The 23,647-nt window shown below is 34.7% G+C and overlaps 1 protein-coding gene across 2 annotated transcripts in view; it reads right to left on the bottom strand.

The window, feature by feature from the left end:
• Positions 1 to 5,887: 5,887 nt before the first annotated feature.
• DCK (deoxycytidine kinase) overlaps positions 5,888 to 23,647 on the bottom strand; it is a 33,285-nt gene continuing 15,525 nt past the window's right edge. The window contains exons 3-8 of one of the 2 annotated variants that reach the window (XR_006964304.1): positions 14,581 to 14,774; positions 12,134 to 12,281; positions 10,609 to 10,724; positions 9,736 to 9,826; positions 7,143 to 7,479; positions 5,888 to 5,927 (exon numbers count right to left, since the gene is read on the bottom strand). Coding sequence is in view for 1 of the 2 variants with exons in the window: in XM_047091176.1 (XP_046947132.1) it covers positions 7,453 to 7,479; positions 9,736 to 9,826; positions 10,609 to 10,724; positions 12,134 to 12,281; positions 14,581 to 14,774 (576 nt within the window). In the remaining variant the exon portion in view is untranslated. Of the gene's footprint in view, positions 5,928 to 6,321; positions 7,480 to 9,735; positions 9,827 to 10,608; positions 10,725 to 12,133; positions 12,282 to 14,580; positions 14,775 to 23,647 lie in introns of those variants that run through there. The other variant, XM_047091176.1, reaches the window with a different exon arrangement.

The following is a 23,647-nucleotide window of genomic DNA, read 5'->3' as shown; positions in this document are numbered from 1 at the left end:
GTATTTGAACATGTAAAATCTCACTCAATGAAGTATTTATTAATCAATTAATGCTTTTCTCTGGCAATAGAAAAGACCTCTCATGAGCTCCTATCTTATTCCAACCACTCACCATAAAAATAATTTTGCTTGGATTACAGCCAGAGCAGAGGTAATAATCAAGTATATAATGACCTCATGTGGCAAATGACGATAACTACTGATTTAACTATGAAATAATTATGGGCTTAAACTACTTTTGCTATAGAATTTTCAGTTTTCAAATTGTTATTTGAAATGGGCATTAAATACTGCCTAGAATTAAGGAAGAAAAGAAAAATGACCTTACATACAAAGAGCAGAAGTTTAAAAAAAAAAAAAAAAGGAGAGGTAAAAATAGAGTCACTATTGACTAAAATAAAATTAACCTACATGGTAGAGTCAAAATATTTGGGTCTTTGTTTCAGCTTTAATTTTTGTGGGATCTTGAGAAATCCCTTAGCCTTTCACACCTGTGAAATAGTGGTAAATTCTACTACAAACTTGTAAGGCTAAAAGATGGTTATATGAAAGGATTTGATAATATCTTGTATTCATATGGTGCTTTTATCTTACTCATGGTACTTACTATTCTACATATAAAACATTTTTAAGCTCATCTGAAAACTAAACCAAAAACGAAAGTACTGTTACCTAGTTTTACTTCTAATTGTCACCTCTTATTCTAGTGCAGTGGACATTGATTGGTGTAGTACTTATCATATTCTATGCACAGAACTAATATTAAATAAATTCAAGGAATAGCCATATTGCTAATAACTTCCTTGAGAATGGTCTTAATTCTTAAAAATAAAAAATGCTTCAATATTTATCAATTTAAAATTTGCCAAAGCAGAATTTGGTGTTATTTTGTGAAATCTGAACCAAATCCACATCCTCTTTGATGGAATATGTTCTGAGAACATCAATATCACATTAAGAATTTATAACTCAATAAACATACAATTATAGGGGCGCCTGGGTGGCGCAGTCGGTTAAGCGTCCGACTTCAGCCAGGTCACGATCTCGCGGTCCGTGAGTTCGAGCCCCGCGTCGGGCTCTGGGCTGATGGCTCAGAGCCTGGAGCCTGTTTCCCATTCTGTGTCTCCCTCTCTCTCTGGCCCTCCCCCGTTCATGCTCTGTCTCTCTCTCTGTCCCAAAAATAAATAAACGTTGAAAAAAAAAACAAAAACAAAAAAAAACATACAATTATAGAGCTGCAGTCACAATAATCTAAAAAATGGTGGGAGAAAGGGAGTAGGTAAAACTTATTCAAATTCAAATTACATACCTATTCTTCACTTATGTCTTTATTCCTGAAAGCACCTCACTAAGTAAAAAGCTTTAAATGAAAACTTTTCCCATTAATTTTAATAGGACCCATTATATTATATACCAAGATACCAAAAAAGCATCGATGAAAAATAACAAGTTTATAAGCAATAAGTAAATGGACTGTACATAAAATATATTGTAAAAATGGTTTATTATACATGCCAGGTGGAAAATTTGATAGTGGGGGGTGGTTAGTAGAGAAGAATAAAGGAATCATTCTTTGGAATATAAATTATACTTTCTGTACCATTTCCCTCCACCAATTTTCCACACTTTTGGGGACTAATTTAATGGTTATCTTGCATTCAAACTGCACTTAAAATTAAGTTATAACAACAACAACAACAACAACAAAAACACCCTTCAGGGAACTTCAAAACACATGGAAATACCATCTGAACATAACAGAGTCTTACAAGATGCAACCTCTTCATTCTTCTCCTTTGACATGCTTATGCAGAGCAAAATAACCTGACACATAATTCACATGTATTCAAAGTGATAATCTCTGTATAGAAAGTGTTAAGTAAATTAGTATGTTTTTGTCTGAGACAGGAATGTTTAAATATTGATTTTTATCGCATACTTGTTTAGTGTGTTTTGGAGTATGAGTTTGAGTAGGGCAAGTCTTCGCACCCAAAGAGAAAAAAGAGTGATTCTCTATAACATGACATAACTTTCCAAGAGATATTATGGCAAAAAGTTATTAACTGAACAGTTCTTATGTGGCGGGGTGGGGGGGGGGAGTGGAGACTGTATTTGGCATTACTGATCTCAGTACTTTTTATAATTAATGACAATATTCCAAGGAACTACACAGAATAAGGAAGAACTTAACTATATCAACCTTGCCTTCATTTCTCAATATTAAACTATCTAACTGAAGATGAGAAAAAATTTCATTGTAGAAATAAATACTTGAAAGAAAAAAAACCTTATTAGGGTTAGCCTTAAAAAGCCTCCAAAGTATTATTAAACCTAAGTAGCTCAGGCCTCTAGGAAACACAAAATTATACAACTTCAAGACTTACTATAAAGCTAATCGAAACAGTATGGTATTGGCAAAAGAACAAACAGATCAATGTATACACAGTCAAGTGATCTTCAACAAAGGAGCAAAGGCAATATGATGAAGCAAAGATTATCTTTTCAACAAATGATGTTGGAACAACTGGACATCCACATACAAAAAAAAAAGAAAAAAGGAATCTAGACTCTGACCGTACACCCTTCACTAAAATTAACTCAAAATGGATCATAGACCGAAATGTAAAATGCATAGTTCTAAAACTCATAGAAGATAACACAAGAGAAACCCTAAATGACCTTGGGCATGGCAATGACTATTTAGAAGCAATACAAGATATAATCCATTAAAGGGGTGACTCGTGGCTCAGTGGGTTAAGCATCTGACTCTTAGTTTTGGCTCAGGTCATGATCTCACGGTTCTTGAGTTCAAGCCCCCCATCAGGCTCTGCGCTGACAGTGTGGAGCCTGCTTGGGATTCTCTCTCTCTCCCTCTCTCTGCCCTTCCTCTGCTCACACTGTCACCGTCTCTCTCAAAATAAAAAAGATAAATTTTTTTAAAAAACTTAAAAAAGAAAAGAAAAATAATAATCTTTAGGAGAAATAATAAGCTGGACTTTATTAAAATTAAAAATTTCTGCTCTGTGAAAAATAATGTCAAGAGAGTAAGCTAAATCACAGACTGGGAGAAAATATTTGCAAAAGGCACATTTGATAAAGAAGTGTTATCAATAGTATACAAAGAACTCTTAAAACTCAATAAGAAAATGAACCCAATTAAAAATGGGCGAGGGGCGCCTGGGTGGCGCAGTCGGTTAAGCGTCTGACTTCAGCCAGGTCACGATCTCACGGTCCATGGGTTCGAGCCCCGCGTCGGGCTCTGGGCTGATGGCTCAGAGCCTGGAGCCTGATTCCGATTCTGTGTCTCCCTCTCTCTCTGCCCCTCCCCCGTTCATGCTCTCTCTCCCAAAAATAAATAAAAAACATTGAAAAAAAAAAAATGGGCGAAAGACCTTAACAGACATCTCACCAAAGATATACAGATGGCAAATAAACATATGAAAAGATGGTTAACATCATGTCATAATGACATTGCAAATTAAAACAAGATATAACCATATACCTATTAGAATGGCAAAAATCCAAACCACTGACAACACCAAGTACTGACAGGGTTGTGAGACAATAGGAGATCACATTCATTACTGGTAGGACAGCAAAATGATACAACTATTTTGGTGGACAGTTACCAAGTTTCTTAAAAACCTAAACATACTCTTACCATACAATCCAGCAACTGCACTGGTTGGTATTTACCCAAGTGAACTGAAAACCTATGTCCATACAAAAATCTACACACAGGGGCACCTAGGTGGCTTAGTCGGTTAAGCCTCTGACTCCGGCTCAGGTCATGATCTCGCGGTTTGTGGGTTTGAGCCCCGCGTTGGGCTCTGAGCTAACAGCTGGAGCCTGGAGCCTGCTTCAGATTCTGTATCTCCTCTCTCTGACCCTTCCCTGCTTGCACTCCGTCTCTCAAAAATAAATACACATTTTAAAAAATGTACACACAGATGTCTGTAGCAGCTTTATTCATAACTGCCAAAACTTGGAAGCAACCAAAATGTCTGTCAGCAGGACAGTGGATAAACTATGGTACATTGAGACAATGGATTATTCAGTGCACCCACCTCCAAAAAAAACCCCCCAAAACAAGCTATATGAAGGCATGGAAAGAAGCCATGGAGGAAACTAAAGGCAAATTGCTAAGTGAAAGAAGCCAATCTGAAAAGGCTACATACTGAATACTTCCAATCGTATGACCTTCTCAAAAAGGCAAAACAATGGAGACAAAAAGATTAGTGGTAGCCAGAGGTTGGATGGGGGTGATGAACAGAGCACAGATTTTTGGGGGCAGTAAAACTATTTTTGTATGATACTACAGTGGTGAATATATGTCATTATTCATTTGTCAAAACATACAAATGTACAACACTGAGTAAACCTGAATGTAAACAATGGACTTTGAGTGATAATGTGTCGATGTAAGTTCATTGATTAAAACAAATGTATCACTCTGGTGGGGGATGTTGATAGTGGAAAAGGCTGTACAAATATGGGAGCAATGAGTATATGGGAACTCTACTTTATACTTAATTTTCTTGTGAACCTAAAACTGCTCTAACAAATAAAGTCTATTAAAAAGTTAAAAAAAAAAAAAAAAGGATAAGACTGGTAAAATCCAAAGCCTGTAGTCTAATTTATCATTTTCTGGAGGTAATAAAATTTGTATCTCTATATAAAAAAATGCTTTGGGATGATTTGTCCCTTAAAATATGACAGACCTATTTTCTAGGGGGCTCAGTATACAGTGCTTAAAGTTTCAGACACAGATGAGAATATCCTGAATGAGGGAATGTCTTGTACCATTAAAATTACCTTCTTAGAAGAGTAAAGTATAAAAAGTAGTACATGCACTCTGATGAAACATGAAATGAAACGGGAAATAGGATCCAAGAGATAATACAGACCACTAGGCTCAACACTCTTGTACCCACTCAATGGCACAGCTTTTATTTTGAATCATAACAAATAAATTTTTTAAGCTTTTTTTTTTCAATTCTACAGATATAAAGTCATTAAGTTAAACATTTCTAGAGGTTACTAAAAATCTCTAAATTATGTCTAAAGCAGAACAATGTAATATATATAAACCTTTGTTACCTTTTTATATTCATAATATTTTCTTCAAAAGTAGAATTTTTAAAAGATGTAATCATTTCAATGAGTATAGCTCCATCACAGTTCATGAGACTATATTTATTTATTATGCTAATATTTAAACAAATTCATTTGTATCAAACACAAACAAAAAATACCCATACAATATCATGAGACAGTTTCAATATTCATGAAGAATATAGGATTTGAAATAAAGTCTCCCTTACAAAGATCAGTGCATCTAGACTGTTTAACCTACAAAATCATCATCTTAGACTATCAAAAAAAACAAAACAAAACAAAAATGACATTTTAAAAAGGAAAATGATAGTTTCAAAGGCAAAGTGTCTCTTCCACTCATTTCAAAAACAGAACTTTTCTAAAATCTAAGTAGAAAGGTTAAAAACATAGAAAAAACACTGCACCTTAACTGAACAAACTTGAAAAAACATTTTATCTCTAGACCTAAAGTGAAACCATGCAGATTTTTAAAAATTACAACTATTCTACCTCCTTGTCTTCCTAATGTCTTTCCTAATATATATTTAACAAAAATGATCCTGCTTCCAAAATATAGAACATATAAAGCAAGACCATTATTATCAGTAATTTAAAGGAAGAGAAAAAAAATCTAAGTTATAACCCTACAGAGAAGCACAGCAAACTGAAGTAAAGAATGATCATGATGTTCTCAAAGCAGAAATGTTGTGACTTTCATTTAAACTTTAAAAGAGCAGGCTGCTGGGGTACCTGGCTGGATCATTTGGAAGAGCATGCAAGTCTCGATCTTGGGGTTGTGAGTTTGAGATGAATGTTGGGTATAGAGATTACTAGAAAAAAATAAATAAAAACTTAAAAAAAATAAATAAAATAAAACAGTAGGCTACCTAATTAATCCAGACAGTAAAGAAAGCAGGATAGGGCAAGAAGTAAGAGCTGGACAAAAGAGGGGCACCTGGGTGGCTGCTGGTTGAGCATCCTATTCTTGATTTAGGTTAACATTATGATTTCAGGGTTCATGAGATCGAGATCCACATGGGACTCTGGGCTGACAGTATGGAGTCTGCTTGGGATTCTCTTTCTCTCCCTCTGTCTCTGCCCCTTCACTGCTCATACTTATACTAGCTTTCTCTCTCTCAAAATAAACACTGGGGGGGGGGAAAAAACCCCTACCATGTGACAAGCTATTTTCTAAAAAAAAAAAAAAAAAAAAAAAAAGAGCTGGACAAAAGAGACTACACCGCTAAGAAGATAATCTACCTTGTGTCTCTTTTGACTTCTTACCACATGTAAAGGTAAAGAAAAACTACTCATTCCCAGTACAGGGTCAATAAAAAATAAAATGGAAAAACATCCCTTGCTATGTTCCACTAACGTTTTACCTATGAAAATGGGAAGAAATTTAGGGAAAACTATACTTTCACCTCAAATAAGTTAAAGACAGTTATATTTTAAACCAATATTTTAACTATAAGACTAATATCCCATTCTAAAAAGAATGGTCTGAGAAGACAGAAAGTAGGTAGCTACTAAGCTCCATATAAATTGAACCTTTATACTCATTTATCTTTTAATTACAGAAACATTTTAAGTTATCATTTCCTCTTTAATCCTCTAAAATCCCATGCAAAAAGATGAATGAAGCCTCACCCATACCACAGATTTAGAAATAAAAGCAGAAAAAAGATTAAATGACTTATAAGCTAGGCTTTGCCTTTACAAAATGGGAACAAAGTCTGACCTGCTCCTTTGTTAATGTGTTAGAGGCCCATTAATAAATATCAATGACGTGATTAAATACTAAGGTGGTGTTATCTTCCACATAAATTAAAAGGAAGGGAACACATGTGATCAAAAGTATTTAAAACTTCATAATCCTTTTTTAGGGATTCTTTAAATTCCACTTTTCACCTTTAAAGGTACACTGATTTACACAGGATACCTTACCATTTACTATGTAACATTAAAGTTCCCAGTTAAGAAACTGGTCACCAGTGAAATAAGAAGCACCAGGAAAAGAAAAAAAAAAAAAAAAAAAAGCCAACCTGCTGAAGGAAAGGTAGAAGGAGGCTGGATCCTTTATGATGTAATTTAGCCAGCACTTACTCTGGAAACATCTACCTTCAGACTTCCTGTTGTGAGAGATAATTAAATGTCTTTATTTTTGTAAAGCAAAAAAGAAAAGAAACTGCTCGTAAGCTTTTATATAGAATTCATCAAAACAATTATTTTTTTCTTGAAACAAAAATGGTAAAAAACCTGGGTTTTCTAGAGACTTGTATGAATATGGAACGACGAAGATACACAAAGCTGAAGTATCTGGAATCATTTGGCTGCCTGTAGTCTTCAGCAAAATCACAAAGTGCTCAAAAATTCTTTGACCTGAAGGGAGGAAATAAATATTAGTATAATTCCTTGACAAATTTGAAATATCTAACATTCATCCCTATTTTTTTTTTTAATTTTTTTTTCAACGTTTATTTATTTTTGGGACAGAGAGAGACAGAGCATGAACGGGGGAGGAGCAGGGAGAGAGGGAGACACAGAATCGGAAACAGGCTCCAGGCTCTGAGCCATCAGCCCAGAGCCTGACGCGGGGCTCGAACTCACGGACCTCGAGATCGTGACCTGGCTGAAGTCGGACGCCTAACCGACTGCGCCACCCAGGCGCCCCTCATCCCTATTTTATAGTACATAACAGTTGAAGACCCCAACTGTATAAGTAACTCTATCACAAAGATACAGCATTTATTTTCAAAGAAATATTACTAAATACTTCAGTAGTAAAAGATAAATGACTTAAAATGTCATTACAGGAGTTATTTATATCTAAGATTAATATAATTCTTTAACAGCCATAACACAAATTTCATAATCTCCTTATAATAACATAGACCAATGACATGCAGCTTTAGCACCAAAAAATATTAGTAATCGTGATGGTTTAAACAACTCTGAAAGGTCCAGACATGCAAAATTTGTAATTTTTCTGCAGCACAAATTTGAATCATATTTACAATCTGTAATGTTAACATGTACGGAAGGGTCATGTACATTGTGAATGTAACCAACTGCCCAACATCACAATGCAACAAGATTCTGTTCTCTACAAATTCTAGATGACACAGTAATTCTTCTGAAGAAACAAAGATTCTGCCTTAAACACTGTGGAAAATATAGAACTGTCGAATCAATATGTTGTAAACCTGAAACTATATATAACATACTATGTCAGTTATGTATTTCAATAAGGAAAAAGAGAAAGGCAACTACTAGCATTACTAATGAAAGTAAAAGTAAACAGTAACATTTAAAGGTGATTCTTAGTCAAAACACAAAAGTGTTAGATAAAGAAGCTGTCCTATAGATCCACTCTGAAGGCAATGGCCGATTTAATTTTCATTTATTTTAATAGTATCATAAATGAATTGTATCCTATATTTTTAACATCATTAATGGTATAAAGAGGTCATTTGAATTTTCCAAAAACGCTTTACTTTATATCATGGGAAAAGCAACTATATGCTACAGAGTAGTTAAATAATAAATGTTGACATTTTCAAAATTCTTGAGATATAGCCTTCATGAATGTCAGGTTCCTGTTAAAGTAAATATATATTTTGTGAAGGAGAAAAAAAATCAAATTTCTCTCAAAACTAAACAAAGTAGAGGCGCCTGGGTGGCTCAGTCGGTTAAGCACTCAACTTCGGCTCAGGTCATGATCTCACAGTCCGTGAGTTCAAGCCCTGCATTGGGCTCTATGCTGACAGCTCGGAGCCTGAAGCCTGCTTCAGATTCTATGTCTCCCTCTCTCTGACCCTTCCCCATTCATGCTCTGTCTCTCTCTGTCTCAAAAATAAATAAACATTAAAAAATAAATAAATAAATAAATAAACAAAGCAAAAAACTGGCTTCTTTAGACCTTGGATCACCACCAAGTTAATTAACATGGATAATGGGATCTTTATTATATGATTCCCATTATTATTCTCTCTCAAGTGTACATCAATAGGTTTTCTCCCACTCCCTTTATCATTACAAGCAACACTCATTAATAGAATATAGTCAACTCCCAAATATGTGGAGGATAGATTAACTATGAATACGACAATGATTCAATGATCAGGCATGCCAATTTATCACTGACAAGGTCCCACATAAAAGTCAAAACTAAAAATTCTTTAATCTCAAGACTTGAGCTAATATAAAAATGGACAAAATCCATATCCTACAACTTCAAGTATCTTCCATACTGAATTTTGTTGAAAAAGATAAATTTTATTTCACAAGTAGTTTGTTATGAAAGTACCTAAAGACTGGTGATACAGAGAAGAGGAGAAGAAAAGGAAACAAAGCAGAGAAGCGGATGAGCAAGAGCTTTTGTTAATGTGATCATCCCTGTCTTAGAGATAAAGGGACCAAAGGATAAAAGAATCTCCTTATTTTAGCCAAGGTCACAAAGCTAGAATTTGACGTTAGGATTAGAGTCTAAAGTCTAAATCCATCTGAAGCTCTTAACTGTCTCTTACTGTAACGTTACATATTCTTTTCTGTTAGAAAGTTGTTTTCTCACAAGTTACAACACTTTTCTAGACAAGACAAAACAAATGTTAGTGTAGAGTCTTTGTACAAATCTACCTTTTCAACTAGACTGTCGTGTTTGTCTTTAAAGTCTTCATTAATATCCAGTGTTAAGATGGGGATTTCTTGTAGAAAATCAAAGTCGGTTCTGTTTTTTAAAAAAAGAGAGATGAACAAAATAATTAGAAAAAAACAATAAATAAAAGAGAAACACTAAAAACTCTTATACCATCTCTGGAAAATCAAAATGTTGTCAGTCATTTTATATTAAAATCATCCTGTCAGTAATTTATCTGGTAGCCCCTTCTTTTTCACCTTGATTTACTACTAAATAATAATATTAATAATATCTAAAAATCTCAGGTATAAAATATATAAAGCTAGGGCTTGTGACATGTAATTCTTCTCAAAAACTAAAATCATACCATAACGTAGGAATGTTTGTATTTTAAAGATGAGAAAACTAAAGCCCAGGGAGGTCAGTCTGGGGCTCAGAGACTGCCTAAGGTTGCACACTAGTAAGTCTGGATTTGAACCAAGATCTGACTAAGGACAATGAAGTCCATGCTCTTAACAACTGTGCTATACTACTACCTAAGCCTTGATCTAAAAAATAAATTTAAAGTATCTTATCTTAAATTCTCTCTGAAAGACAGTACCTAAATAATACACACAGATATATTCCTACTTTACCACTTCAATTCCATATATTATGCTGTCAATAACCCTGGGGGAGATTAACTACAAAAACTTTAAGGAAACAGGATCTCATTACAATAAAAAGAATCAAAATTCACACCTAATTCTGGGAGATCCTAAAATACTAACTTAAAAGAAAAAGGGCTAAAAATGAAAACTTGTACATGTTTTAGATTAAGACTTGTTAAAGATCTTTGAAATGGATAGTAAGTGAGAATAAGGAGGTCTTACTTCAGGGTTCTATGCAGGAGCCAGCTCTCATGCTTATCGTGAAGCTTCTCTAAATACTCAAGAGGAATGCCTTGTTCTTCATTTCTTCCCCGTAAATACATTCTATTCAAGCATTTCTAAAAGCAAGCAATAAGAAAGGGGTGGGGGAATAAGAACAATTATTCTTGTCTGCTGTCATTAAAGTTTTCTTCTCTAGTGTCTCTTTAGTTATGCTAGCCAGCATCTCCATTTATTCCTTCTAGAAAGTTGAAATACTTCATTTTTCCCCTCCTTGTGCTTTTCAATCATTTGGTGGCTATAAACCAAGTAGTACGATTAGAACAAGTCTATAAACTTATGGGATCCATACTTGAAAAATACTGTATAAAATAAGTTTGGTAAAAAGTTCAATATATAAAATGTGTTCAAAATCTATTATAAATCGTCTTTTCAAGTACTTAGATGATCTTCCAATCAAAAGACAGTATAAATAACACTGATGAAAACAGCTTTGTGTTAGACTTTAAGACATTGACTACATCTTATAGTATTCTTTATGTTCTTCAACATTTGCGCTTGCTATATTCGTAACTAAAAACAAAAAAAATTCTTTTCAAAAATAAAAGTGAATTTCAAAATTACTGCTAAATTCTGGCTTTCTTGAATTTAAAAAGAACAAAATCATCACTTGGAATCAGAAACCTAGTCTCTTTGAAAATTCCGATTCAATAGCCACACAGTATCCTTTCAGACTAGAAGTCATGAAATTTATATTCATCAGAGCCTACTTTGTGGCTTAGGGAAGACACAGGAATAAAAAACAGCAAAACTGAAATGCAAGCACCAAAACCAGAAATGTGTTAATAAACGTAAGCTCTTATTTAGGTTAGCTTTATGAAGGGCATCCACTTAGTCTTCCTGGACTCATGACATAATTTCATATAAAAACAAGAATAGCTATATTACAAACTATCATGAAAGGCACATTTTCAAGTAAGCTCCCTTAAGTGAAAATGGCAATGGTCCTCTAAGTCTCTTCTCACTTGAAGCTGCTACTACCTACCCATTCCAAGCCATGAACTATAAAGGATTTCTTAAAATGGACCTCCACCGACTTTGTTAATTCATTCACAAATATTTACTGAGCTCCCACTACGTACCCAGGCCCTATTCTAGACATTGGAAATTCAGTAGTAATTAAACACTCAAAGTTTCACACCAAGAAGCCTAAACTCTAGCAGTTACTTGAGCAAAATTTTTAATCTAGCTGTGATAGATAAGAGACCTTCCAAAAGTCAGGAAGGAATAAAGAAGAAAATGGAGAAAGCACAGAGAAAAGGGCCTAAAAGAGCAACTTGCCAATGTGGGCTTCTACTTTGCTGAGGAAAAGAGAATGCCTCTCTCTACAGTTATGAATTTCTAATTTGCATGTGGGGAGTAGAGCAGGGAGTGGAGCTAAACTAAATTGCCTTCACTGCATACCACTAAAAGGACTTCTAAATATTACTTTAAATTGTCAATGGAGTAAACAAATTTTAAGTCTCACCTCTGGTGTGGCTCGAAGATAAATGATTCCATCCAGTTCAAGGCTTTGACCAAACTGGTGATTCATCCAGTCATGCCAGTCTTGATAAATTGTCCACTCTGTTTCATTCATGCAGTCAGATTCATACAAATTAGATGCAAAAACATACCTGAAAGAGAGTCTACATCAACACATAATTCCTTTCCAAAAAACACAAAGAAATAGAAAGGAGATCTACTAACTGGACATGGAACATTCTCCCAAAATCCATGGCAAATAATAACTTAGCAGGAAAAAAAAATAGAATATCTCCAACTATAAGAAATATGTTCTTGGACAGCAGTTCTCAAAAATATAGTGTAAGAATGCCTGGTAGTCCTCAAGACCTTTCCAGAAGTTCTGTGAGAGGCCAGATTACTTTATACACTAGATTTCAACCAAAAGAACATAGTATACAGATAGAGAAGGCTTTAATGAGAATCTAGCTGTCTTTTATTAAGTTAGATATTAAAGAGATTTGTAAAAATGTAAAACAATCCTCTTCTATCTAATGTTTTTGTTTTGAAAAATATAATTTTACAAGTATGTTATTTACACTAATACGTAACGGGCTTAGTATTACTAATTTTAAATAAATAAGTGTCCTTTATATTTCTCAACATTAATTTCTTTTTCTTTTTTTTTTTTTTTTTTTTTACTGTTGAGACTCCGATTTTTTTCTTTTAATAACATCTGCATCAACCTAGCTTTCAAGAAAAAAAAAAAAAAGGCATGCTTAGAATGAGATAGGCTAAAAAGGAAAAAAAAAAAAAAGTATGTAGTCCACGAAAGAAAGAAGTCATGTAACACATCTACATGTACTGTGGGGGATGTGGGAGGTCTGGACTCTTATTTAGGGTTTTTAATCATCTATTTATATGTTTAAATTACAAATACTGATCTCAGAGAAATGAAGATTCTCCATCCCTGTTTCTTAAATTTATACAAAGGGATGTGATAAAAGGTCTCACTGAACATCAGCCTTTAGCTTAGAAAAAATCTACACATTATAGCTGAGGGCATTTTTTCCCCATCCATAGCACATACAAATAAACACGGTCCTATTTCTTTGGAAATAGATTTGTAGTTGTAAAGTGGTTATGATTTACAACTACAAAAAAAATAATTACATGGTGTCTGCTTCAATGAGGGGTTACCAGCAAGCAGCACTGGTTAGAGAGAGTTTACCAGTGAGGTCACCTCTACATTCAGCACAGAACACCCGGGGCGGGGGGTGCGGGAGGGTACTCCCTTGCTGTTCCCCTACTAGCCCTAGAGCTGAAAGACACATGAAATGTTCTAAACTCCTCATCCACCAAATAACAATATACACTGCTACCAGCTGATTAAACCTGGATCTACATATCTTATCAAACAGTATAAAACAAATATATACTGAACTCTTGATTTCTGAAATATTTTGCGCTACCCTTCCAACCTTATATATTAAGTGTCATCAGATCTCAAGAGAAATCACAATGCTATCAACATTAATTTCTAATAACATAAATATCAATAAGACACAAAGCTCTTTGGGCTCTTTAATAATTATCAAGAATAGAAAGGGATCCTGGGGTGCCTGGGTGGTTCAGTTGGTTAAGTGTCCAACTCTTCATTTTGGCTCAGGTTGTGACCTCATGGTTAGTGAATGTGAGCCCAATGTAGCCTGCTTGAGATTCCCTCTCTCCCTCTCTCTCTGTCCCTCCCCCACTCCTCCCCTCCTGTGTGCTCACGTGTGGGCGCACTCTCCCTCTCTCAAAAATAAATAAATAAACTTAAAAAAGAAAGAAAGAAAGAAAGAAAGAAAGAAAGAAAGAAAGAAAGAAAGAAAAAAGAAAGAAAGAAAGAGAAAAAAAGAAAGAGAAGGAGGGAGGGAGGGAGGAAGGAAGAAAGAAAGAGAAGGAGGGAGGGAGGGAGGGAGGGAGGGAGGAAGGAAGGAAGGAAGGAAGGAAGGAAGGAAGGAAGAAAGAAAGAAAGAAAGAAAGAAAGAAAGAAAGAGAATGGAAAGGGGTCCAGAGACCAAAAGTTTGAGAACCGTTGTTCTTAGCCAACACTCTAGCTTAAAAGAATCTTTGCATAAACAAGGTAACTCTAAGGCTCCCTTAGAGATTTTTGATCTGGCTCAAGATGCAGTCTAGAATATAGATCCAGATTTAATCAGAGTAGATGAGAATTTTAAGAGCATTAGAGGAAAAAAACCTTCTCTGCAAATTTGAATGAAATGGCTATCATATTCCCTAAAGCTTCCATGGAAGCTAGCAATTATTAATACTAGTACTTCCCTAATGTCATGATTACCAAATTGCTGAAGGTAATTTTTCTCCTCAACACAGCCTCTCTTATTACTTTGATTACCAGGAAACAGAAAAAAAAAAAGTCAATTCCAAGCCACGATTCCAAAATGATAAGTGCAAGTTATTTATATATACCTGTCACTATATATAGATCGTTCAAAAAATAATACAGGTTTCTCTGCATCTTTGAGCTTGCCATTGAGACAGGCAAGCTGGGCTCGTATTCGACTGAGGCAGGCATATGACTGGAAGGTAAAAGACCATCGTTCAGGTTTCTCATACATCATTTGAAGAACATTCCCACCACTTTTCTGAGACGGTGTCAGTTCCTATTTTGAATGTGAAAAAAGAAACAAAAAACAAAATTAATGATCAATAGAGCTATTTAAATTTTTTAAAAAGCTCAAAAAGAGAAGTTAGATAAATAAATGCATCATGATTAGCAAAACCAAGATGATTAAGTCCTCTTCCTCCTACTCTTTCCCATTTTATTTTTCAGTTTGCCTGAAGTCTAGAAGGCTAGCTTAACAATCAGTTCCTTAGAGCTCTTCCACAAGAAGTCACAAACTAATGGCCTATGGAAGAAAATATTTGTTTGGTCCAAATGGGACTTTTAAAAAATTTGAATTAGTTGTCAATATTTAAAAGCTAAATATAAGTTCACATAATATATCTGGATTTGTGACTTCTTTTTAAAAATGTGAAAACCACCAACAGCATTTTTTTACAGAACTAGAACAAACAATCCTAAAATTTAAATGGAACCACAAAAGACCCTGAATAGCCAAAGCAATCATGAGATAGAAAAACAAAGCTGTAAGTATTTGCCTGTGTTGCCTTAGCCCTCTGGCCAATTTAGTAGTCTGTAAATGTTAGCAAGCACCTTTAGCTGAGTGATCAATTAACTAAAACTTTCTTGGTATATCTATAGATCGTGTATTGTTTCCTAGAAAAACCCTGAAGGAAACTCTCTTGTACAACCTCTCTCCCCACTGCCCCAGGCATTGTGATAACATCTGTAGCTGGCACCACTGAATCTGCATGCATGCAATCAAGAAGTATTACAGATCATTGTGCTCCCCTTTTACTGATTAACTGCCCTAAAGTTCCTTTAAAAATCTTTGGGCCAGGTAGAAACCTCAGAATTGGTTTTTGGACAAGGGTCCACGGTCTCCCCAGGTGGTGGGCCGCCTGAATAAAGCTCATATTCCTTTCCAACCAAAACTCGTCTCTTGAGCATTGGCTTTTTGTGCAACAAGTATCTGAACTTGGGTTTTTCAGTAACAGTATCACAATCTCACACTTCAAGGTATACTACAAAGGTGTAGTAATCAAAACAGTATGGTAGTGGCACAAAAACAGATATACACATCAATGGAACAGAACAGAGAGCCCAGAAATGACCCCATGTTTATATGGTCAATTAATCTATGACAAAGGAGGCAAGAATATACAATGGAGAAAAGGCCATCTCTTCAATAAATCATGTTGGGAAAACTGGACAGCTACATGTAAATGAATGAAACTGGACCACTTTCTAACACCATACACAAAAATAAACTCAAAATGGATTAAAGCCCTAAATGTGAGATCAGAAACCATAAAACTACCTAAAAGAGAACACAGGCAGTAATTTCTCTGACATCAGCCACAGCAACATTTTCTGAGATACATTTCCAAAGGCAAGGGAAACAAAAGCAAAAATAAACTATTGGGACTACACCAAAATAAAAAGAAAGCAAAGGAAACCATCAATGAAACAAAAAGACAACCTATTGAAAGATATTTGTAATGATATTTGAAGATATTTGCAAATGATACATCCATCTGATAAGGGGTTAGTACCCAAAATATATAAAGAACTCATACAACTCAACAACAAAAAAGAATCTGATCAAAAAATAGACAAAGGACCTAAATAGACATTTTTCCAAAGAAGACATACAGATGGCCAAAAGACACATGAGAAGATGCTCAACATCACTAATCATCAGGGAAATATAAATCAAAACCACAAGCAGATATCACCTTACACCTATTGGAATGGCTAAAATAAAGAAACAATTACAAGGACGCCTGGGTGGCTCAGTTGGTTGAGCATCTGACTCTTGATTTCAGCTCAGGATTTTGGCTGAGGTCATGATCCCAGGGTCATGGGATTGAGCCCTCTGTCGGGCTCCACACTGACCATGAAGCCTGCTTAAGATTCTCTCTCTCTGGAGAAAAAAAAAAAAAAAAAGGAAAAAAAAGACAATAACAAGTGGATGAGGATGTGGAGAAAAAGGAATCCTTGTATACTATAGATGGGAACGTAAATTGGTATCACCACTGTGGAAAACAGTAGGGGGTTCTTCAAAAACTTAAAAATAGAATTACCATATGACCCAGTAATTCTACTACTTGGCATTTACTAAAAGAAAACAAAAATACTGATTCAAAATGATACATGCATCCTTCTGTTTACTGCAGCATTATTTACAATAGCCAAGGTATGAAAACAACCTAAGTGTCCATGGACAGATGAATGGATAAGGAAAATGTGATGTGTGTATATATACATGTGTGTGTACACACATATAAAAAAATGTATATATATACACACACATACACACACAAATGTATATGTACAATGGAATATTACACAGCTATAAAAAAGGATGAGACTGCCATTTGTGACAACATACATGGACCTAGATGGTATTATGTTAAATGAAATAAATCAGAGAAAGATGATTTATATTTATATGATTTCACTCATATGTGGAATCAGGAAAAAAAAATTTTAAAAAAAAACCAAAAAGCAGAATCAGACCTATAAATGCAGAGAATAAAATGATGGTTGCCAGAGGGAAGGAGGACCAGGGACGGGCAAAATAGGTGAAGGGGAGTGGGAAGTACAGGTTTCCAGTTATGGAATGAGTAAGTCATGGGAATAAAAGGCACAGCAGAGGGAATATAGTCAATGATACTGTAATAGTATTGTATGGTGACAGACAGTAGTACACTTGTGGTGAGTGTGGTATAAGATATAGATTTGTTGAATCACTATCCATACAACTGAAACTAACGTAACATTAAATTTTTAATGTGGAAACCAAGCAATACTGTGCCTGTATTTTATCTCACTAAAAATCACCTAGGGCCAATCACACATGCTTCCATTAAGCGGGACATATGCTCTCCAGTTTATCAGCCCCTGCCATTCTCTGTTTATCAGCCCCTGCCAATCTCACAGCAGGCCTGATTTATTTGTTTAGTTACCTGGTCCCTTTAGGTATTTTAGGCCCCAATCTTCTAATAAAACAGAACAGGTCCTCCCTAAAATTTTGTGATTTAATAACCACATTGTTAGAACCAGTATTTTCAGTGTTAAGAAAAAAATGTATAATAAAAAATAAAGTAAAATCTCTGTAATCTTACATTTGAATTTGAAATAGCATCCAGAACTCATGAATTATTTTCCTTCCTATAAAATATAATTTCCCTAGCTCTGTCCACCAAAAGGCCTATCAATAATGACAACCTTGTAGGAATGAATATAAATGTCACCCAGATTATGATCCCTAAATACCATTTCCCACTGAAAGGAACTAGGGTCACATTCCTTATTCATGTCTGGAGAAATAAATGTATAAGATGAGCTTAACACATCTTGTTTCAGGAAATAAGTAAACGATCAAAATCTCCTGAGGCTGTGCCAAAGGCAAGAGAGCCAACGTCAAAGGGCTTCAATTTGTCAAAAGATAGGACAACTATGAATGTCCAAAAGGAATGATGAAGGAAGGGAAGACAAAAACTGTAAATTCAAATCTAAAGAAAACCAGAAAACAAAAACCCAAACTCTCTAATCATCTTTGGAAGTTGCTAGGGTACCAATTAATTATTCTGGAAATTTGCATATAAAGAGGAAAAAATATCAAAAATTTTATTCTGGCCCTTTCTATACAAATGTTATTTAAGGTTAATGAAAGAGTAGATGAAGGAACAGGTCTTCTTTACTGAAGAATCCCAACTAACAGGCTTGATTATTAGAATATCATCTTTTGCAACTCCAAATGATATACTGGATTAGGGCAACAATTAGCAACAGATCCTAAAATCATTAGAGAAAAGCTAATATGGAATTTTATGGTGTATGAATTAGGCTAACAAAACCTGAAAAGACAGATTGATTTTACCATCACAAAAGACATCCTCCTGGTGGAATGTGAAAGAAAATACACATAGTCACCTAAGAAATTTAGCCAAAAAAGAACTAAAACCAAATCTAATCAAGGCTCTACAGATCTAACTACAAATTCACAGGAAATACAGAGATTGAGAAACATGTTAAACTATGCCACAGAGATGCACTCAGCCAAGACCAGAAAAAGGGAAACTGTACAAGGACAAATGACCCAATTTCTTCAACTGATAAACTACAAAGAAAAAAGAGGAAGAGGAACCAACAGATTACAATTTAAAAGGCATATCAACCAAATGTAACATGTAACAAGTGTAACCTTGACTCTTGATATTAATAAACTATAAGAAAACTATGAGACAATAGAGAACTATGAACACAAACTGGATGTAATGACACAGTGAAATTACTAATCTTTTAGATGCAGTTTTTTTCAAGAAATCTTTTTATCTAGAGTTTCTTCTGAGTCTTTCATTTCTACAGATGTATATATTATCTAGAACAGAGGTTCTGAAGGTGTGGTAGGGGAATGCCTAAGAAGTCCCTGAGATCCTTGCAGGGGTCTACAAGAAAACAAAAAACAATTTTATTTTATTTGTTTATTTAAAAAAATTTGTTTAATGTTTATTCATTTATGGGTGGGGGGGAGGGTGGGAGACACAGAATCGGAAGCAGGCTCCAGGCTCTGAGCTGTCAGCACAGAGTCCCACGCAGGGCTCGAACTCACAAACTGTGAGATCATGACCTGAGCTGAAGTTGGATACTTAACCGACTGAGCCACCCAAGCGCCCTGGAAAAAAAAATGATTTTAATAACAAATATACCTTATTCCATTCTCATTCTCTCATGAATGTATAATTTTCCAGTAACTATATAACATGTGATAAAATTGCAATAGTCTAAATGTAAAAGCAGATATAAGAATTCTGGTTTGCTATTAAGTCGGGCATTAAAGACATGTACAAAATGTAAAACAATGCCACTTTTCTCACTAAATTTTTTTTTGGAAAATAGTTATGGCATATATGTTAACATGTAATGGGTTCAGTACTATGGTTTTTATTTTTTATTTTTTTTTCAGTACTATGGTTTTTAAATGAATTAACTGATAATTTTTTAAGTGTTTCAAGTTATAGTTTTAATATGGTAAATATTGATAGACCTACTTAAAAGTCTGGTTCCTCAATAATCATTACATATATATATATATTTGTTTAGTTAAATAAAGTAACATTAGCTTTTAAATGAAGTTGTCTTGGAGCACCTGAGTGGCTCAGTTGGTTAAGTGTCCAACTTTAGCTCAGGTCACGATCTCATGGTTGGTGGGTTTGGGCCCCACGTTGGGCTCTGTGCTGACAGCTCAGAGCCTGGAGCCTGCTTCCAATTCTGTGTCTCCCTCTCTCCACCCTTCCCTCGCTTGTGCTGTCTCTCAAAAATAAATAAATGTTAAAAAAAAATTTTAATAAAATAAAATAAACGATGGGGGCACCTGGGTAGCTCAGTCGGTTAAGCATTGGACTTCGGCTCAGGTCATGACCTCACAGTTCATGGGTTTGGGCCCCACATCAGGCTCTGGGCTAACAGCTCAGAGACTGGAGCCTGCTTCAGATTCTTTGTCTCCCTCTCTCTCTCTGATCCTTCTCAGCTCACATTCTGCCTCTCTCTCTCTCTCTCTCTCTTTCTCAAAAATAAATAAACGTCAAGAAAAAAAATTTTTAATGAATAAATGATATTGTTTTATATCTTAAAATAATTAAGAATTCACAGGATTAATCTGTTCAATAAGCAATTTACTGCCTAAAAACTTCCCATATATAGTATCTACTTCAAATGTCTCTATTAAATAATGTGACAATATAGTCACATATTCTGTGTAATAAACACAAATAATATAGAAAAATGTCCAATTAAATTCCTAATTTTAAATTATCATAAAAATTTAACCTCATTAATATAATCAGTGAATTTGAAAAATACCTATCAGGGTTATTTCAAAGTCTAGTGCTCTCTGGAGAAAATAAAATTGAGCCAACTACTTGACAAGTGATTTAAATGGTGAATTTGTGTAGGCCACTTTCCTTGTGCCTGAGGAAAAAGGCAAATAAAGCCTTGAAATTACTGTGTAGCTAATCTAGCTATAGTTAACTAAAATGAACAAGAGACTGACAGAACTAGATATGATCAGAAAAGAGATGGAACAAGATCCTGAAGAATACGTATATATAGACTTGTTAACACCAATTCCATGAGAATCAACTAAAATTAGAAAAAGGAGCATTTAGATCCAAATTTTAAAGTGTGATTTTGTTTCATAATCAATGGACATTCACAGCTTACTTAAATAAGTTTTCAAAAATGTTAAATAAATTCACACTGATAAAGGTAAATGTACTCTTGACATAACCCTAAACTTTGGAGTGAAGGCAATCACACATTTCCACATAATACTCTGTGATCATAATTACAAATCAAATGCTGGATAGATTTAGTCATGACTTGACCCAACAGATAAAATTCTTGTTTTTGCAAATTGTTAACTCAATTTCTAAATGGGATTACTTCACTCCTACTCAAGCTTTTGACAAAAACATGTATGAATATGACATTCTGTAACTATAAATTTTAAAATTCTTCTCAACTATTTGATCTCTGGAAGCAGTAAAATTATTTACTGCTCTTACAAAATATCACAAAAGTTTACTACTAAAACGTTTCAATGCTTTGCTCAGATCTCTGGCCTAGCACCTACTCTGCACAAAGTGCTATGTGTTTAAATAATTAAATAGGCAAGGTCATCTTAGGTCCCTTCTGGTATTCCTCTCACACTTAAAAACTCCCAATACCTAGGTAGTATCTATTTGCTAATCTCTCTCCAACCACAGTCTCCACTAAAATACTCTATATAGGGGCACCTGGGCAGCTCAGTTGGTTAAGCGTCCGACTCTTGATTTCAGTTCAGGTCATGATCTCACGGTTCAGAGCATCGAGCCCTGCATCAGGCTCTGCGCTGACAGATTCCCCTTCTCTCCCTCTCTCTACCCTTCCCCTGCTCACGCTCTCGCTCTCTCAAAACAAATAAATAAACTTAAAAAAAAATATTCTATATAATCACATTGTAATTAGAGTTTTATATAGTCGGATTAAGGTAGTTTACATGAAGGGATATCTAATTCAATATGTGCATTTTTAAAAGAGACTTGGTATTCTAAATGAATCTCTAATTTGTAAAATACATAGGAAATAGTTTTGAGCTTCCGAGGACCACTACTATAGTCAAAGTCAGTAAACCCTACCTTTCCTTGCTTTCCATATCAAAATAAGAGAATGAAGAGAAAGAAGCAACTGAAATTTCTTCCTTTTAGTGACAATATTCTTTGTTTCACAGTCATAGAATACATTAGAATACTATAATACTAGAATTGTCAGGTTAAGAAAGAAAAAATAGGGGCACCTGGGTGACTCAGTCAGTTAAGAATCTGATTTTGGTTGAGGTCATGATCTCAGTTTGTGAGTTTGAGCCCCAGTGGGGCTCTGTGCTGACAGCTCAGAGCCTGGATGGACCCTTCTTCATGTTCTGTGTCTCCCTCTCTCTCTGCCCTCTCCTGCTGTCTCTCTCTCAAAACTAAATAAACATTAAAAAAAATTTTTTAAAGAGAAAAGAAAACCCAGGACCTCCAGTTCAATTTGAACTTCAGATAAACAACAAATAATATTTTAGTACAAGAATCTCCCAAATATTGCACGTATTTTAATACAATACCTTACCTTACTATATAGTCTTTCCAACACAATGGACTTTCATTTTTGTTTTTTATTTAATTCTTACACAAGCTTGATTTTTCCTATTATCATTCCCATTTTACTGATAAAGAAAAGTTTAGAACAACTAAAGTGCTAAGATTACACAGCTAACTAGTAGCAGAATTAGGGCTTACATTCAGATTATATGTAAAATTTTACTGCAATAGCATTTAATGTAACTGAATTTCACCTACAATCTTATTACTAAGCATATCCTTCCCTTTTTAAACAGTTAAGCCCCATCCCATTTTAGGAAGGAAAATAAAACCAATTCCAATTTTATCTATAAGGAAAAGGGCAATCCCACATACCTTGGGGTAGGTCAGTCACTCTCACTTCCCTCTCTCTAAATTCCAGTGACTCAACAGTAATCCTTAAAAGGATCTACACATGCCAAATCAAACTTATAAACCTAATGGCTTCCATTTACAGGAACCATATCCCACTATTATTAGTTCAACTGCAACTGCTTTAGCAAAGAAGAGCTTTTATTCATAGCCCAGACAAGCAGAAGCCAAAACATCCTAGGAGACAAGTCCTCCCTTTGTGGACTAGGAGTGATCATTTCCCTGTCAGAAAAAAAAAAGACTGAGCTCTGCCCTAACAGTTGACTATCTTGAATACTATTGTTTTCAGAAGAAAGATACTTTAATCCACCACGTGCACTGTAGGATCAAATATTTATAGTCCCAGACCAAAGGAATAAATAAGGAGCTGCTTTCATAGGTCCTTATGGTTAAGGGCAAAGGATGCTTCCTCAGTCTTTTCTGTAATATCAAGCTATATGAAGGTTCTTCAAAAAGTTGTATAAAGTCTTTAATCTTATATACTAACTTTTAAGAAATAAAATATAATTCCTATTCTCAATTCTAGTCCAAATAAACACCCCTGAACACTTCCTAGAAGTTCATGCTCAAAGTAGGTGGTTTTTCTCTGGGGGGAAAAAATCCACCAAGTGTAAATATTGACCTCAAAGTTTCAGTTAAGAACTAAAAACCACACAAACACATGGCACTTTGAGGCAGAATTTAAATTACATACCGCAAACCACATAATTAACTGAATCTTCTTCCCAAAATTGAAAAAAAAAAGCATAAAATAGCAAGAAGTTAACTGTCAACAATAAGTCTGTTTAGAAAATACTCTTAGCACATCATCAACTGAAATAAGGGTGTAGTTAGCTGCCTTCCCAAACTGCTTAAAGAATAAATTTATTTT

Source organism: Lynx rufus, unplaced genomic scaffold (genome assembly GCF_022079265.1).
Source record: "Lynx rufus isolate CCGP_SWC_20201006 ecotype Redwood Valley unplaced genomic scaffold, mLynRuf1.p SCAF_3, whole genome shotgun sequence".
In the NCBI taxonomy this organism is placed as follows: Eukaryota; Metazoa; Chordata; class Mammalia; order Carnivora; family Felidae; genus Lynx; species Lynx rufus.
This window is presented reverse-complemented; position numbering and strand designations above follow the sequence as displayed.